Below are 18875 nucleotides of genomic sequence, written 5' to 3'. Positions count from 1 at the left end.
TCTTTGAACTGGGTTTGCAAGAATAAGACATCATGGGTGACGCTTAGAGTTAAAAATAACTCTTTCCTCCTAAAATTTAGAATTGTCAAAATAATTTGCTGATGCATGCTATTCTCATGCGTTATCTGTATAAAAATTGTTTCTAGAATTAAAATTGAAATGGATGATTGCTCTTGAAGTAACTAATGTTTTAATGTCTCTAACTCAATATTCATTTGAATATGACTTTTTTTCTCGCTTTCGATTGCTTGTACCAAGGTAGTTTAACAGCCAGCGAGGCCTGTTATAGTGTAATCACTCTAAAATGTGATGTAATTACAACGATGCATTGTGACCTATGCAGACCATTTCATACGAATCATGAATCAATTTAATTAGTCCTTCGCAAAGCTGATTAACTGTGTGCTCTTGTCTGGCGTGTACATAAAACAGAGAACCAGATATGTATTTTGGATTCAGTCACAGATATCAATGCGAGTAAATGTGTTTACTGTATCTGCTATCGAACAAATCAGAAAATTATTCGTCATAATTACGGTGTTGTCAGGTGCAAATGTTAAGTAAACTCTAAATTCAATTCAGATACTACATGGATTATGTTATAGAGGAAAGCTGTATAGGGTGGCTATATTAGGAGAAATATTGTCTAAACCTACATTGTGACCCATCTAAGGCATTAATTCAGTCAATATAAGCAGGAGAAATTCTTGTGACTGGAGGGAAATCACTTATGGGTTCTCCGAGGGTCAATTTTAGGTCCACTGCTGTTTCTCACATTTGTCGTATGTAAACGACATTCCGTCTAACATACAACAAGCAGAATTAGCTCTTGTTGAGTATGGTACTAGTAATGAAATCAATCCAAACATTCATACAGCAACAGAAGAAGTAGTGAATAATGTTCTTTAAAGTGTTATTGACTGATTTTCTGCGAATTGTCTCATTGTCAATTTCAAAAAGGCGCATATTCAGTTCTGCACATCTAGAGGTACTACAGCAATGTTAGGTGTAACACATGGTGTAACTAGGGCGGAAACTTAAAAAATTCTATGTGTGCGTGTTGATAAGAATTTAAACTGGAAGAAACACATTTCCCAATTTCTGAAACAACTTACTTCAGCCACATTTGCACTTCGAATCACTATAAATCTAGGAGAGAGGCAAAGCAATAAGATGACATATTTTGCGCATTGTCATTCAGTAATGTCCTATAAAATAATGTTCTGGCGTAGGACGTCTTCAAGAAATAAAGGCTTTATCGTTCAAAATGGTACTGTAAGAATAATATGTGGTGCTCACCGATGATCATCTTGTAGACATCTGTTTAAGGAACTAGACATTCTACCTACGGCTGCACAGTATATTTATTCCCTCTCAAAGTTTGTTGTCTTTTGCTCAAAATGGGATGCACAATGATGTCTCGAAAATTTTTTATTACTTACCCAAAGACACCGAAGCTAAACCCGAAAACAAACTGAAAAAGTTTTCCCTTGACAACTCCTATTCCGTAGAAGAATTTCTAGTTTTGTAATGTGTCAAAGGTGATCCATAGGAATTATAAACTCACAAGAGTACTAAAACAAAGATTGTAGACGATCAGCATGTAACCATATTTACACGCGAATGTGTAATTTGAACGTACAATTACTCGTTCCCCATCACTACGATTAATCGTACAAATGATGAAACTAGCCAATTAACTAACTGAATATTTAAATAAAGATAATAATTATCTATTATATGACAGTGAAGCTTTTTAACATGATAGCCTTATACCGTATACAGAAAGAGGATGAACTAACTTCACATAGGTTTTCCCTGTTCGAGTGGTATGGCCCACAATAAAGTCATGAAAACGTTAAATGGACCATAGCTTTTTTCCAAGACACCAGGCAACACGAGACAGTTAATGATTGTATTGTCGATCAGTGTGTTCGAAAATTTGTACATGCTTTATTAATTCTTAAACTTCCAATAATTACAATAATAGTACATTTAATTATGCTGGAATGACAGAAGGATGATTTTCATGTCGGTCTTCTACCTAGGTCCGCCTTCCTAGCTGGGCGATCAGTGTAGATAGTTGCCTTGAGGAGGACTCAGGTTCGATTCCCGGTATTGCCAAGAATTATTACTTCGTGAGAGGACTGGACTGGGGTGCACTCAGAATTGTGATGCCAACTGAGGAGTTACCTGATTGAGATGTAGCGGCTCCAAAGTCTAAGCGTCGGCAACAGCCAGGAGAGCGGTGCGCTGACCCCACGCGCATCCATAATGTATCCCCATGACGCCACATGGCAGATGATGACATGGCGGCCGGTCGACATCGCGTATTCTTCAGGGTCTGATCGCAGAATACGTTTTTCGTTTCCTGTTATCTGGATGAACAGTCCATCGACATGAGGGCTGTTAAAGCCAACAAAAGGCGAATGACACTTTACTAGCAGTATTTTCCCAGTTTTGGCGGTATGATGCTAGAAGTGGACTCAGACTCGTCAACGCATTAGATAACTCTTAGCAAGCCATGAGAGCAAAGGCAGAGTTGTGTGGTATTCTCTCATCGTGCGAATGTTCATTACTACGAGTCTGTATCCATTGACGGTCAACAGCTCAGTGGTTGCTATCCCCAGATGACTGCTCGGCTGACTGATTTGCGAGTCTGCAGCGCGCTTCATAGGCCTTCATTATCCATTTCTTGGGCGGCGCTTCTCTTGTTAGAAGTATGTGACCTACATTTGCGACTAGCTGTCACTAAAAACGTTCATGCTCACGTTCCCCAAGATTATGACTGAAGATGCACCCCTTTCTATTCTGCTGCTCAAGTACAATAAAGAGCACAAATTTTCTGCCTTCTGAACCTTTCAAATGCGGGACAAATTCGTGCCCTTCGATGTTTCGTTGAATGTAAATAAGGGACGAGAAAAGACCGCAGCGCTTGGTTCCAAACTGTAGGCACAACCATAAAAGGGTCTCCGAAGTTTCTACAGTTCATGTTCTTTCAAAAAGTATACCTAACATGTACAGTACGCTTCAGACTGACTGGCATAAAGATGACGTTTACATCAAGTAAATTTTGTTTTTGTTTTGTTGGCGTCAGTTGCGCGAGAACCTGAATTTTGTGTAAACTTGATATGTGCAATACATTTATCTACACGACTTTATATAGCGGTCAGAAGCCAGGATTTGCAAAAGAAAAGAAATATTTATTCAGGACAACGCCGTTACCTACAAACGTCCTTTTCAAAAGGAAAATTGAGTGATATGGTGTGCTAAATTTTGTAACATGGTCCCGCGAATGTGGTCTCCTTTGACTTCCACCCATTTTCGCTTTCCAACATTGCCCGTCACTAGAAAGATGTTCAACACAAGTGTGGTCACATAAAAGGTGACTCAAAAAGAAACTATTTTAACACGACAGAATTTCTGTTGATAGCATATCAAGACACTTCCTGCTAGTCCTTGCATCTGAAGATATAGCTTGACAATAAATTAATCCCAATGTAAGATTTATCGTTCTCCCTCGTTTGTTAAAGAAGTCATGTCCTGGATTGTATTATTACGTTTAACTTTCTGCTGTACCTAGGATGCATTATCACCATCGTATTCTCTCGGTTTCCTGCTCTTCGTTTCTTGATGTCCAATTACAAAATACAATAGACAGTCATAAAATTTTAATTATCACCTCGGATAAACATGCAGTGACCATGGACCTTGGTGATGGGGCTTGTCTTTCTACACATATTTACTTTTCAATGTGACACGTTTTTTCCCAATGATTTATGAAGTGGCGAGGATCTTGGTTGTAGAAATCTGTGTTTTTAGCTGTTCAAGAACCGTTCCACATCGAAAATCACTTTGCCTTCATTGTGGAATAGTTTCGTCATCTGACGAAAATCACTGTTGCCATGTCAGCAGAATACAAGAAAAAGGAGAAGGGTGAGACCTAATTCGATAGTCCAAAGAAGTAGCATATGTGACTATGTCCTCTGTATAATCAGCTGGAGCCTTGTCGTGGAGCAAAAATATCCCCTTGGACAGTTTTCCATGACGATTCATCTTGATACCGTCCTGTAAAGACGTCAGGCGACTTCGACTGTATGGTTCTGTAATATGTCAGCGTAGGCTTCCGCGGCCGTTGTCTTCTTCAATAAAATTCTTCAGGGTATCAGACCGCATCGTCATAATTTTAAAATGCGCCAACGTTTCGGCCAGCGTTGCAGCTAGCCTTCATCAGGGCCTTACGTTAACTGCTAAATGAACGCACTTGAATTCCTTAAATAGCTGCACGAGAAAACCGTGTCGTTACTTGATTGGCTGTACTAGGAGGAGGAGGAGGGGTGAAAGGTATGCTTTATTGGTGTTTCCTTTATTATCTGTCATTGGCTGAAATAGCTGTTTTCTATTGGTCTTTATATTAATCCACCCCATTGGAGGAGACGGACAAATAGCGAACAGGTGATGGCTGTGACGTCACACTGTTTCCATGCTGTCCAGAAGCCGGCTGCGGCGTGCCATTGCTTTGTGTGCTCGCGACCACTACTGTGGCTCTCCGCGTGTCCGCATGGGCCGCCACGGCTCTGCCGCCGCTCCGTAGCCCTGCTATTGCTGGCAGCCAAGACCTCGGAAGCTTGTACCCGTCCTCTCTATTCATGTTGGCGGGTCTTTTGGCTATTTCTATCGCCTCTCTAATCTTTCTTTTGAAAGTGAGAGGCTGTTTCGCCAGGACGCGGGCTTCTTGGAAAAATATTGGTTTCCCGCACTCTTCTCGGTGTTCCGCCACTGCTGACTTAGTGTGTTGTTTCAGGCGGATATATCTTTCATGTTCCGAGAGCCTAGTGCTGATCGGACGTCCCGTCTCACCTATGTAAACTAATCCACACGCACAACCTGTTTCATACACGCCAGCTGTGTGTAGTTTGTCAACTGCATCCTTGGTAGAACCGAGCATGTCTGATATTTTGTTTCTGCTTCGGAAAATTGGTTTGATGTCGGCTTTTCGTAGAATTTTGCCAATACGTTCGGTGACCCCTTGTACATATGGCAACACAGCAATGCTCTGTGCCTCCTTCTCCTCTTCCCTATTGAACACCTCAGGTCCATCTTCGGAACTAATGGATATGGGAAGCAGATGATAGACAGCACCATGTCGACAAGGGAGAAGACTAATAGGGAAGAGGAGAAGGAGGCACAGAGCATTGCTGTGTTGCCATATGTACAAGGCTTCTGGACAGCATGGAAACAGTGTGACGTCACAGCCATCACCTGTCCGCTATTCGTCCGTCTCCTCCAATGGGGTGGATTAATACAAAGACCAATAGAAAACAGCTATTTCAGCCAATGACAGATAATAAAGGAAACACCAATAAAGCATACCTTTCACCCCTCCTCCTCCTCCTAGTACAGCCAATCAAGTAACGACACGGTTTTCTCGTGCAGCTATTTAAGGAATTCAAGTGCGTTCATTTAGCAGTTAACGTAAGGCCCTGATGAAGGCTAGCTGCAACGCTGGCCGAAACGTTGGCGCATTTTAAAATTATGACGATGCGGTCTGATACCTTGAAGAATTTTATTGAAGATGGTTCTGTAATAGTTTGCCACTTACGAGCGTAATCTGTTAGCACCACACCATGTCAGTCCCAAAAAGAACTCAGCATCACCTTCTCCAGTGATGGTTGGGTCTTCGCCCTTATCGACAGTGGTGATTGCATAAGTTTCCATTTCGTCCTTATCGGCTGTGGTGAATCCCCTAGTTTCCATTACTTGCTTTGTTCCTTTTTCACGGCGTTATAGTGGTGCATAAACACATACATACGTACGCACATACATGCATATACGCATGATGCTTGTCGTTGGTGATTTGGCGGTTAAGAGAGCCATCTGGCTTGGCGTGACTCAAGTGCAGTATTTACTCTGCTGCCTTTGTTTGACCGGCTTTTTCAATGGGTGTGAACAGACGCTGGCCCAGCGTGCAGCGACTTCTGTCATGTTCAAAATGTTGCGCAAGATGTTGAAAACTAATACATGACTGATACTCACTTTTTCCACTATCGTCTGAAATGTGATATGCCAGTATTTGAGCCGACCGGAGTGGCAGTGTGGTTCTAGGCGCTACAGTCTGGAACTGAGCGACCGCTACGGTCGCAGGTTCGAATCCTGCCTCGGGCATGGATGTGTGTGATGTCCTTAGGTTAGTTAGGTTTAATTAGTTCTAAGTTCTAGGCGACTGATGACTTCAGAAGTTAAGTCGCATAGTGCTCAGAGCCCTTTGCCAGTATTTGAGCACCAGGACCACAACTTCCCCGGCGATTACCAGCTATTCACAGAAAGTTAGTATGACACCTTGTTCTTCGTCATTCAGACTTGTTTGACTACGTTAGAAGCGATTGCGGCAGTAACTACTGCGCCACGTGATGGTGGATTGTTGCTGTACACCTGCAATGGATCGTTGTTGAATGGTTCCCCTTCAAACGCAGAAAACGAACTACCGCACGATACTCCACTTCATAAATGGGTTGCGCTATTATGTATTTTCTCCTCTAGCAGCGCGTTGTGATTCTGTGGCACGGCTATTTTAATGTCAACCAAGACTAAGACCTGTACCTACAAACAAAAAAGATCATAATCATAAGCTTGACAAATATATACATTTAAGAATTGTATACAGGGTGATTCAGGTGCTCCTACCGGTGGGTTTTATGCAACCCGCAACGCCTTCAAAAATCAGGCACAAGATTTTCGTACTATCTCACTTTCTACACGCATACTATTAGCCCCACAGAAAAAAATGAACAGGACTTTTTTGAGGCAATTACGCATTAAATTTTCTACTCGGATACGTACGTTTTCGCTGGAGGCCATGGTTTTCGAGTTATTCAAGAAAAACGGGCTTGGAGGTCACTTTTGTACACTTTTCTTGAATAATTCTAGAACAACAGCCTCTAGCAAAGACGCATCCCAGTACAAAATTTAACTGCATTAAATTTCCCAAAAAAAGATCCTGTTCATTTTTTTCTATAGGACTGATAGTTTGTGCATAAAAAGTGAGAGAATGTGAGAATCTTGTGTGTGGTAGATTACCAAAAAAAAAAATTGAAATTCAGTAAGACAAAGGAATTGACAAAATCTACATTCAGATACCATTTTTCCAAACATGAGCTGCACCTATGGCTTTGTCACTGACAAGCAATAAATCTTGGTTTTAGCACGAAACTGGACAGAGACTGCATTGGCACACATGGCTGACTGTTCTTGGCCAAATTTTCACTTTCTGTCCTCTAATGTGAAGGCTCATATCCTAACCAACACCTTAGGCCTACCAGATCGTTTTCTCATTCAGTTAAAGTACCCTGAAGCACCTCAGTCCTCCTTATAACCAGCCAGAAGATGTTCATGCGGCTATATGCAGTTCCACAATAAAGATGTTGCCTTATATAGAGGTACTTCCAAAGGAAACTTTCCCTTGATTTCAGCTTAGGATGAGACTGTCGATGGCCAGACAAGGAATGGGCTTCAACGTTCTCAGTCTTAGGTCGTTCCCAATCAGCAGTGACTTCTTGGAGAACACCTGACGGTGCAATGCCAGCAACACGGTATATTTTCCCAACAGGGGTAGGATTTAGGCATCTGGTGGTTATCCTACAATCTTCGTTCGAGATAGGGTTCACCGTCTTGGCACAAGCTGACCTATAGCACGCTGGAGATGCATATTGTGCAACACAGTAGCGCAGAACCCATACTGTGCTTCTAAGAACTTGTGGTTTTGCATTCCCATTTTTACCTCATAGTGCTTTCAGAATGTTACATCTGGCGCTGATTCTATGCTTTCAAGTTTTGATTCTGGTATGCTCTACTTCGTTTTCTTTCTTACAGCTGTGCGGACGAAGATTCGGAGGCTACGCAAGACTAAGCTGATATGCAAGAAGGCCAAGATCCTGAAGGGCCCGAACGAGCTGAGCAAGCAGCTGCGGCGGCCCGTGCTCCTGCTGCAGGCGGCAGAGTCGTGCTGCGAGGAGAAGGCGCGCAACACGCGCGACGCCTTCCTCATCATGGGCCACAGCCGCGACAAGAAGCTCGTGCCCTCCTTCATCATGCCCTGGGAGAAGCGCTCCAGGGTGAGTCCTACGGCTTACTCAGACATACACTATCTGGCAAATGTATCTAGACACCTATCAGTGGTCATCCCAACCTTGGCCACTATGACAGCTTGAACTCTGCTGGGAACAATTTCAATGAGATGCCTGAATGTTTGTGGACGAATGGTAGCTCATTCTTCTTCAAGAGCTGAAACGGGAGAAGGTAGTCATGTTGGACGCTAGCGGATGGAGCAAAGTCGACGTTCTACATCTACATCTACATCTACATCTACATACATACTCCGCAATCCACCATACGGTGCGTGGCGGAGGGTACCTCGTACCAGAACTAGCACCTTCTCTCCCTGTTCCACTCCCAAACAGAACGAGGGAAAAATGACTGCCTATATGCCTCAGTACGAGCCCTAATATCTCTTATCTTATCTTTGTGGTCTTTCCGCGAAATGTAAGTTGGCGGCAGTAAATTTGTACTGCAGTCAGCCTCAAATCCCGCTTCTCTAAATTTCCTCAGTAGCGATTCACGAAAAGAACGCCTCCTTTCCTCTGGAGACTCCCACCCGAGTTCCTGAAGTATTTCCGTAACACTCGCGTGATGATCAAACCTACCAGTCCGCCTCTGCATTGCTTCTATGTCATCCCTCAATACGACCTGATAGGGATCCCAAACGCTCGAGCAGTACTCAAGAATAGGTCGTATTAGTGTTTTATAAGCGGTCTCCTTTACAGATGAACCACATCTTCCCAAAATTCTACCAATGAACCGAAGACGACTAACCGCCTTCCCCACAACTGCCGTTACATGCTTGTCCCACTTCATATCGCTCTGCAATGTTACGCCCAAATATTTAATCGACGTGACTGTGTCAAGCGCTACACTACTAATGGAGTATTCAAACATTACGGGATTCTTTTTCCTATTCATCTGCATTAATTTACATTTATCTATATTTAGAGTTAGCTGCCATTCTTTACACCAATTACAAATCCTGTCAAAGTCATCTTGTACCCTCCTACAGTCACTCAACGACGACACCTTCTCGTACACCACAGCATCATCAGCAAACAGCCGCATATTGCTATCCACTCTATCCAAAAGATCATTTATGTAGATAGAAAACAACAGCGGACCTACCACACTTCCCTGGGGCACTCCAGATGATACCCTCACCTCCGATGAACACTCACCATCGAGGAGAACGTACTGGGTTCTATTACTTAAGAAGTATTCGAGCCACTCACATACTTGGGAAGCAATCCCATATGCTCGTATCTTAGTTAGGGGTCTGCAGTGGGGCACCGAGTCAAACGCTTTCCGGAAGTCAAGGAATATGGCATCCGTCTGACACCCTTCATCCATGGTTCGCAAGATATCATGTGAAAAAATGGCGAGTTGCGTTTCGCGAGTTGCGATTCTTTCTAAAGCCGTGCTGATGCATGGGCAGCAACTTTTCTGTCTCAAGGAAATTCATTATATTCGAACTGAGAATATGTTCGAGAATCCTGCAACAAACCGATGATAAGGATATTGGTCTGTAATTCTGAGGATACGTCCTTCTACCCTTCTTATATACAGGCGTCACCTGTGCTTTTTTCCAGTCGCTCGGGACTTTACTTTGGGCACGAAATTCGCGATAAATGCTAGCTAAGTAAGGAGCCAATGCAGTAGAGTACTCTCTGTAAAACCGAATTGGAATCCCGTCAGGACCTGGCGATTTATTTATTTTCAACCCATTCAGCTGCTTCACAACCCCAGGGATGTCTATCACTATGTCCTCCATACGGGAATCTGTGCGAGACTCAAACGGCGGTATGTTTGTACGATCCTCCTGCGTGAAAGATTTCTCAAATGCTAAATTTAAAATTTCAACTTTTGTTTTGCTGTCTTCCGTTGCCAGGCCAGATTGGTCAGTGAGTGACTGGATGGAACTCATCCCAGAGTTGTTGTATTGGGTTCAGGTCGGGATTTTGGATAGGCCAGTCCGTTTGAAGAATTTACTGTTCGCCATAGCCTCACAATAGCTGCTTTAAGGTAGGGTGCATTGTCATGCTAATACAGTCTTCACCTCCGAACTGTTCCTCAACTCTACTCAGTACAAAGTGCTTAAAGCACTTAAAAAAGCACTCCATCGTCAGGCCACGAGTGGCCTACCGGGACCATCCGACCGCCGTGTCATCCTCAGAGGAGGATGCCGATAGGAGGGGCGTGGGGTCAGCACACTGCTCTTCCGGTCGTTATGATGGTATTCTTGACCGAAGTCGCTACTATTCGGTCGAGTAGCTCCGCAATTGGCATCACGAGGCTGAGTGCACCCCGAAAAATGGCAACAGCGCATGGCGGCCAGGATGGTCACCCATCCAAGTGCCGACCTCGCCCGACAGCGCTAAACTTCGGTGATCTCACGGGAACCGGTGTATCCACTGCGGCAAGGCTGTGCAAAATATATTCATACCCTTCAGCATTTAGCATTTTATTAAGCAAAAGAAGGGGATCACACCCTAACCACGGAAAAATCCTTCATACCGTAATACCACCTCCTCCTTGCTTCAGTGGTGACACTAACGCTTGATGAAAGTGCCGCTAGCGTTGACTACAGAAATATGTGGCTTATGAGGAGTTGCTTGAGCATTGTACCCCACTCTTTTTAATTCCCTACGCACAGTCATTATGCTGGTAGCCCTTTGTAAGTCAGGATTGATTCCTTCCGCTGATTTCATGTGATTTTTTACAATCATCCTCCACGATGCTCGATGGTCCCTGTCCTTCTGCACACGAAGTCTGTCTGGTCTTGGTTTACCTGTGGGTGTACCTTCGCATTTCCATTTCACAATCACAACACCTACTGCCAGCTTGAGAACTTTAGCAGAGTTGAAATGTCCCTGCTGGATTTATTATTCTGGCGGCATCCAATGACTAGTCCACGTTCGAAGTGACTGAGCTCTTCTGACCTTCCCATTTTGCTGTTACTGCTTCTCTACTGACGGCACCATTCTCTCTGCATCCTTTTATACTGGTGGATCCGCCTCTCATGATATCGAGTGGTCAATTTTGCATTGCATAGGGATGTCCGCATACTTTTGATTAGATAGTATACGCTGACATATATGGAAAGTGTTACACCATGAAGCGGCAGTCCCATATTTATTAATGTTTGTACGGGTGTTCATTATGTAAGAAATATTAAATTATTTAACTTCCATCCATTCTGAACTGATGCCTATAATCAACATCAGTATGAGGTGTGACAGGCACATGCTATGTCAGGTCATGAAGGTTCCTGGTTGGAGTATGGTATGAGAGTATACATTTTCCCATCGCATTTCAAACAGGCTCTGTGGGTAATAATTAAGGGGAACAAGCAGGGCAGTCAAAGATCACTACATTCTTCATTGTTTTTTTGTAAATACCACAACAGTCTCTGATCGCAAACGTTTGTTCATTCAGTTACAGGTTTCAACCATTATCATCATCTTCCGATTGATCTAAGAAGAGCAAATGTGCATATTTATGAAAAAAGCGCATAATCTTAGGCTGTTAACTATTATAACCAGTATCGTAATATACTCGTACATAGTATGGAAGGTTAGAGACATACCCAGCTGTCTCCATGAAGTTAACAGAATAAGCAAATAAAATACGTAGCCAGAAATAGTAATGTCAGATAAAGTAAAATCATGATAAAATGGTAAACACTCATAACCCGTTATGTCAGCTAGCTGCTGGCATACTGTGTTTACAACTACAGCTGAGACAGCGTGAGCACTAGATGTCACTGGAGGAGGCAGTTTGCGATGGCGTGATACAAAGGCACAATGTGATTCTAGACTTTCTACGTAAAACTAAATCGGATACATTAACCCTTTCAGAGCCTCTGGCTACAATTATGTACATTAGCTTTTACCGTGTATTAACTGCAACAGAAATATATTTTCCCAATAGAAATCTGAGGTATATATTTGTGAATGTTCAACCTTTTCATCAGGCGCTAGTGCTGCCAACTGTTGAACACCACTAGTGCTGCAAGTCAATGCAGCAGTACGCAGCAACTCCTGACCACCAGAATACACGAATGTGGCTTGGTTCACTATATCCCACCGCATACTTGAATACTGTTATTTTGCATGGTGATTATTGAATGATAATTTTATTGTTCATTTCAATAGAGAATATTTAGAAACTAGTTATTTTAGTCCCTAAAATGAAGTCAAGTGTGCAACATATGTTTTGAAAACGAGTACATATTTTTGTGTACAAATCTTGCTTCTTGAATCATTAACATATCACCACATAAAGAAAAATTTTCCTCTGTCCAGAAAAAAATAAGGTCTTAAAGGGTTAAAATGCACTTTAAGAAAGAGCTAGAGTTTTAACATGGATCCAAAGGTAAATATCAATTTAAATTATAGAAGTCGGCTGAGAAATAAGTGTCTGTGAAATATGCAGTACAACAAAGTTATTTGGCAGCAGTATGTCAAAAGATAAAAAAGTCGCAGGCACAGCAAGCACACCAAAAACGCATCTAAGAAACTGCGGCTGTGCGGAGCCAAGACTTAACGCAAACGGACAGAATCAGAAATAGAATTAATAAAAGCTCCAAAGCTTAAACAGAGGTTTCAAATGACATGTCATTTAAAATTGTAAAGGCTAGTTCCTAGTGGATGTCTGTGATACATACATTCCATAGTTAACCGAACTAAGAGGAACGTATCAAAAAACGAATAAAAGGCTGCGGGCACACGACCTTTGACCTCAGTTTTTTCGGAAAAGGAACATAGTGTCCTAAACCCTTTGACATGGGTTACTTTAGAAAGGAATCGAACTAGCATACTGAAGCGCGTCGAAATCTGTGGATCGCAGGATCTGACAGGTCCTTGTACGTTTGAAGAAACCCATCATCTACAACGATCCATTCACAGACGGTGCCTACCGAGCGAGGTGGCGCAGTGGTTAGCACACTAGACTCGCATTCGGGAGGACGACGGTTCAATCCCGTCTCCGGCCATCCTGATTTAGGTTTTCCGTGATTTCCCTAAATCGTTTCAGGCAAATGCCGGGATGGTTCCTTTGAAAGGGCACGGCCGATTTCCTTCCCACTCCTTCCCTAACCCGAGCTTGCACTCCGTCTCTAATGACCTCGTTGTCGACGGGACGTTAAACACTAACCACCATCACCATCACAGACGGTGCCTGTGAGAAATGACTACCCGTGCTCCTCTGTAGGTACCCTGTCTATCTAGTTTACTGTGCGACAGGTATGTGGAGGAAGACAGTATCATCTTACAGTTTCCTCGCAGTTCTGTAAGTATTTCTTCATTTAAGGTAGGACGCATTTCTTGCAATTTTCATTTCCACTCATAAGAGCTCATCTCTTCTTTGTACATTTTGTGTGTTACTGGACCTCACATGTGAATATATCGCAAATTACTTTCTTAGAAACACAGCTATACGTCTCTCCACCTGCTCTTCCCAATTTTTCCGTTGTTTGACGTCTTTTGTCCTCTTTTCCCACCTTCCCCCACCCCTCTCCCCTCCACATACATTGCTAAGATTCACATGTCCATTCTGTGGAACGGGTATTCGTGTGATAACAGTGACAGTACAGTTGATTCACATCTACTTGTGTTGATTTAAATACAGTTGCTTGCGTTTAATCATCTGCTAGCTTTCCACCACACACTAATTTTTTACATATTTTCCCACCTTCTACAACAATACTGACATGATTGCACCTCTTTACAAATGGCACCACCGCCTGTAAACATTTTAGTCACCTCTTGAAATTACCCCCTGATTTCAGAGTAGACAAAGTGAACGCATTTTAAACAATTCTTTTTAAAATTTTCTTGCTTTGGGGACCCACAGCCTCTAAATCTTAATAAAAGAAAACATTATCCGTAGAAGGCTTTAATGTAAACCATTCTTATTTAAATTGTGGGGTTAGCTTATTTCGGCGACCTGTCATTTACAAGCACCGTACAATATTTCAACTTATATGTGTGATATTACGCATTACATATTGCAATTGTCAAATTATTTTTCGCTATACGTAAATAGTAGATATTATATTCCATCCTTACATTGGGAGTAGATCCACATTAACGTGACAACCTTAAACTTCCTATTGGTAACTTTTCTCATAGTAACACCACACATGTAAATGGGATATTGCATGGTGTTTGAAAATGATAAATTGTCAAATTTAGCAAATCACGAGATTTAAATAAATTACGTCTTACTACGGACCATGTTTTCTTTTATTTATTTTATAAAATATTTTTGCTACGCCATCAGGTACGCAGTACCATATTACAGAAAAATTTACCAAGTGATTAAACATCTGCTTGTCGTTTGTTGTTTTGACGTCACCATCATATGGAATCCTTTGCAGTAAGTCGAGCTTTAAGGTTGCTACCTAAACAGAGAACGCTCTCTGTGTGATTAAATATTTGAAAACAAAATTATGTTTTATTGTGCAGCATTATTTTAGCATACAGAGTGAACAACAGTCCAAAGCAGTAAATCTGTTATTGAAGCAACAGATATAAGGACACCGGTTGTCTGTGGAATGAGAAACATCCTCAGAGACAACCCATATCGGAGAGAATAGTTATTATATCTTATTTCAGTAGGATATCAGAATCGGTGCAGAAAAAAGGCAGCTAAAGCCTGTCTTGTGATATCACAATAACGTTTCTCTTACGGCGCGAGTCAAATTATTCTCGGATTTGCTGTTTCTATACTTTCACTGATATGTCGGCCAATTTGAGAGTATTAGAAAGTATGGAGCTTCTCATTGGTGGGATATTACTGTGACTTTACATAGCGGAACTTGTGCTAATGGTTACTGTGTCATCGCCGTGTGACTGTCATTCCCAATCAATGGCCACCACGTGTTCCAGAAGGCAGCTCAGCGTGTAACAATAAAGCTTATCAGAGACTAGATGTCAACAGTAGCACATGCATTTTAAATGGGTGAAGACACAGCCTGCCAGCCTGCTACCGTTTCCTCTCTCTCTCTCTCTCTCTCTCTCTCTCTCTCGCCCTCTCGCCTTCGCCCACCCCACAGTGGGCCAACTCACTTCAAAATCTGGACATAATCGGAAATATATATAAAATCCTACAAAACTGTGTTCTTTTTAGATTTAGATTACGAATGCGATGTCAAAATTACAAAATTCAAAGTGGTGGATCCAGTTTGACTAATCGTAAGTTATGAATTTAGCGGTTCGACTGAAACTTCGGGTATAAAGCATTCTGAGGTCACTGATGACGAATTAAAAGTCTAAATTGCCGTACTGAAATATATTATTCGATAGTTTACCTTTTTCAATCGAAATCGTGATCAAATTTTTCTCTTGCGTCGTTATCGCTATCAATAGAGCGCAATGGGGTTATCCATTGAAAGGTGATTCGAAAAGCAGATCTTTTACCGCAAGTGCATCTGTTTATCTTCTTCAGTTGTCATTTTTTCGAATCTAGAAATAAGTTGATCCGATGATCTCAAAGCCGGTGAATACGTTATGCATCATTTTCTCACAGGAATGTTTGCTTGTAAAATCTTCTCGGTAACGCTGGAAATCTTTGTTCCGAGCTTCCTGCGCATCTTCAGACAGCTGACCAATCGGCAACGGAGCAGCGTAACTTATGACACATCCGTGCCTCAGAACTATGAGGACCTATGTCGACATCCAGCATTATTTCTGAATATTGTGCATTATTGTACAAAATAATTGTCTGCCATATGGCACAGCCGCACGGTACAAAAATGATAGGCAACTAAAAACTCGCAGACATGCGCATAAAATACATTTCAAACCTATACGAGAGCCATTTACCAACGCGGAACCACGCAGAGAAAATTCTGTACCCAACGATTTCGGATAAAATCGGTAGCAATTTAGTTTTAAGCCGGTATACGTCATTACACCGGTTAAAAATGTCAAAAACGTGTCTTCTGTAGTGTTATCCATCTTATGTTATCATGACAACGGTGAAGGATCGCTGTCATATCGCACTCCTGCAAGAACAGCGACACAGTTCACAAATAAAATACTTGAGAAAATTCGACTTAAATAATTAATTCCATAAAAATTTAAATTTCAATTAAGTATTGTTGGCAGTAAATACAATTACATTTCTCGTGCAACTTTGGGCACTTTACACGTATTTTTCAATGACATAAACGAAAGACGCCGTTTTCCGACTTGTCACATTTCTTGCCGGGCGGGATGCGACATATTAAACAGGCCACACAAACAGTATCTGAAAAATGTGTCGTTTTCCGATTCGTTATCAAGGCACAAACCATTGTGACTGAAATGCCATCACAGCAATGGACAAGTGTGAGCAAGTGCAATCTATTCAAGATTTTCCGGGACTAAAGTCGGAACGCGCACCTTTTTCTGTTTCTGTTCTGTCCAGTTTTTGAAGCTTGTTTTCCCACCGTGCGCCCCCAAGACACGTAACTGTGTGCTCAGGATGGAGTTATGTATTAGTGGTTGCAAGAAATACACCCCACCCGTCGGTCCAAATAGATTCGAGAATTGATAAAAAAAAACTGAGAAAATTGAAGATAATGGTTTTGATGCTTCAGGTGTTCTATTGGTCTCCCCCACTTGACTGCAACACCCAACACGGTCATACGTACAACCTTGCTGAACTGTCATAAAAGTACTTCATCGGTGTGTTCTTCAACTTTCGAGTCACACGCTTGAATATCGGTTATATCGTCAAAGCATTGACCCTTCAAGTGAAATTTTATTTTCGGGAATGAAAAAAGGTCCCTCGGCGCCAAATCGGGTGAATATGGAAGGTAGCTGAAAACTGGCGCTAGTGTTTTCGCTAGAAACTGCATGACAACTGCACCTGTACGAGCGGACGAGTTGTCCTTTCATTGCTGCAGACAAACCCTCTAATCCTCTTGCTCGACCGATCCATGCTACCCAAATAATACCGGTAATTTACAGTGGTGCCGGTGGGAACAAATTCCCTGTGGGTACCGCCGTGAGCATGAAAAAAGGAGATGAAAACTGTCTTTACCCTCGATTTTCTCATACCCATTCTCTTGGTGAAACTTCAGAGGCCCATCTGAACTTTATCGTTTTGTAGTCGGTTCATATGGATAATACCAAGTCTCGTCACACGTGATGTTTTTCAGAAAAGAACTGTCTGCGTTTTCATTTCAGTCAAGTCGTGGCAGAGGTCAAAATGTGCTTTTTTTCGGGAGTCAAGGTATGCGGCACAGTTTTTCAGTGATAGCTGTGGATGAGAGATGACGGCCGGTTTTCAAAAGATCACGATTGTTCTTAATGTTTCCGTCGGGTGAACTTGAAGTGGGACGCACTGACACCTCGTTTTCCTCGAGCAACACCTGTCCTCCTTCAAAACGCTTAAACTACTCACACACTCGTACACGAGTTAAACAGTTATCGCCGTAAGCCATTTCATTGACTCAAGTGTCTCCATAGCCACTGCGATTTGTTTCCCAATAATGTTGACACACTACAGTCGAACGTCCACTACTTAATACCGCCTGCCCACTACTGGTGGTCGAATGCACATATATTGCTTATAGTTGTTAGTTCAATCTGACACTGCAGTTACTGCACTGACGTCGTGTATACGCCAGGAATAAAATCAGTCTCGGAATATCTTGGACCAGTGGTGTGCATTTTGCCCTAGAGCAAAAAAGAAGACCTTAGATGCTGTCGCATCACAAATGTCAGGTTTTTATAATATGCCTTTTTTAGATGCTACATGTCTTATAAATTATTTGTCATATTTTCACCTCTGTCGTGGATACAAAAGAAATATATCGTCCGATTTAACTGACTCCTCAGACCGCACTAAATGTTATTTCACATTATCCACTTCGGGATGTTCTGTCCCATCATGAGATGTATCTGAAAACTCAAGATCATCAATCGAAAATAAGGTTTGTGTGCGGATTCGTTTATGGATCTTGTCCAATTCACAGACTATATCACTCAGACTTATACCCTTGAAATACCACGACACGTCCAGTCTCCCCCAATTCTCTACTGTACGACCGACCATCGGATTATCACAGTTGACAGGCTTTATTTTCCATTGTTGTACTTGAGGAAGCAATTCTGACAATGGGACAGGATGTCACAAAATCAATAACTTTAAATAAAATAATAACATGCTCTGTGAGAGCCAATTAATTTAGACAATATACAATTATGACTCCATGTCGCTCTAAACCATTCGGAAAGATAGAAAGACTTAATAAGAAGGATGTGTTACACCTTTTCATCATAGACTGGCATGTGTGCTCAGCAAGCCCCTTACGAAGTATGGCGGAGTCTTCACTCTATACTGCTATCGTTGCACACTTTCCTATCCAATTCGTGACTCGTGGCTCGGACGAACGACTGTCGATAAGCCTCCGTATGTGCTCTAAATTCATTGATTTTATCGTAATGATCATTTTCCGAGAGTAGTTAATAAGCACACCAGACAAAAAATGTCACCCCTAGGAGATACCACGCAATACCGCCTGACACCGTCTATAGCCTTGATACTGCATAGTTACCAATATAATAAACTTCCCTCAGACGGAAAAGCTTCTGTCCACAAATCAGCACTGATTTAGACAACATCGCTCGTGCGAAACTCAGCTTGTCCTTTTCTCGCATGATATTATACAAACCGTGGATGGAGGACAACAAGCAGATTCCATATTCCCAGATTTCAGGGAAGCGTTTCACACGGTACACCACTGCAGACTGTTGACGAAAGTCCGAGCATACGGATTAGTT

General features: G+C 42.1%; 1 protein-coding gene across 1 annotated transcript in view; it reads left to right on the top strand.

Moving 5' to 3' along the window:
• LOC124556299 (secreted frizzled-related protein 1-like) overlaps window positions 1-18875 on the top strand; it is a 416152-nt gene that overhangs the window by 330587 nt on the left and 66690 nt on the right. Inside the window, exon 3 of the mRNA XM_047130274.1 lies at window positions 7870-8111. Coding sequence (XP_046986230.1) covers window positions 7870-8111 — 242 coding nt within the window. The remainder of the gene's footprint in view (window positions 1-7869; window positions 8112-18875) is intronic.

This window comes from Schistocerca americana, chromosome X, assembly GCF_021461395.2.
Source record: "Schistocerca americana isolate TAMUIC-IGC-003095 chromosome X, iqSchAmer2.1, whole genome shotgun sequence".
Classification (NCBI taxonomy): Eukaryota; Metazoa; Arthropoda; class Insecta; order Orthoptera; family Acrididae; genus Schistocerca; species Schistocerca americana.
The sequence above is the reverse complement of the archived record's forward strand: the minus strand, read 5'-3'. Positions and strand labels throughout refer to the sequence as shown.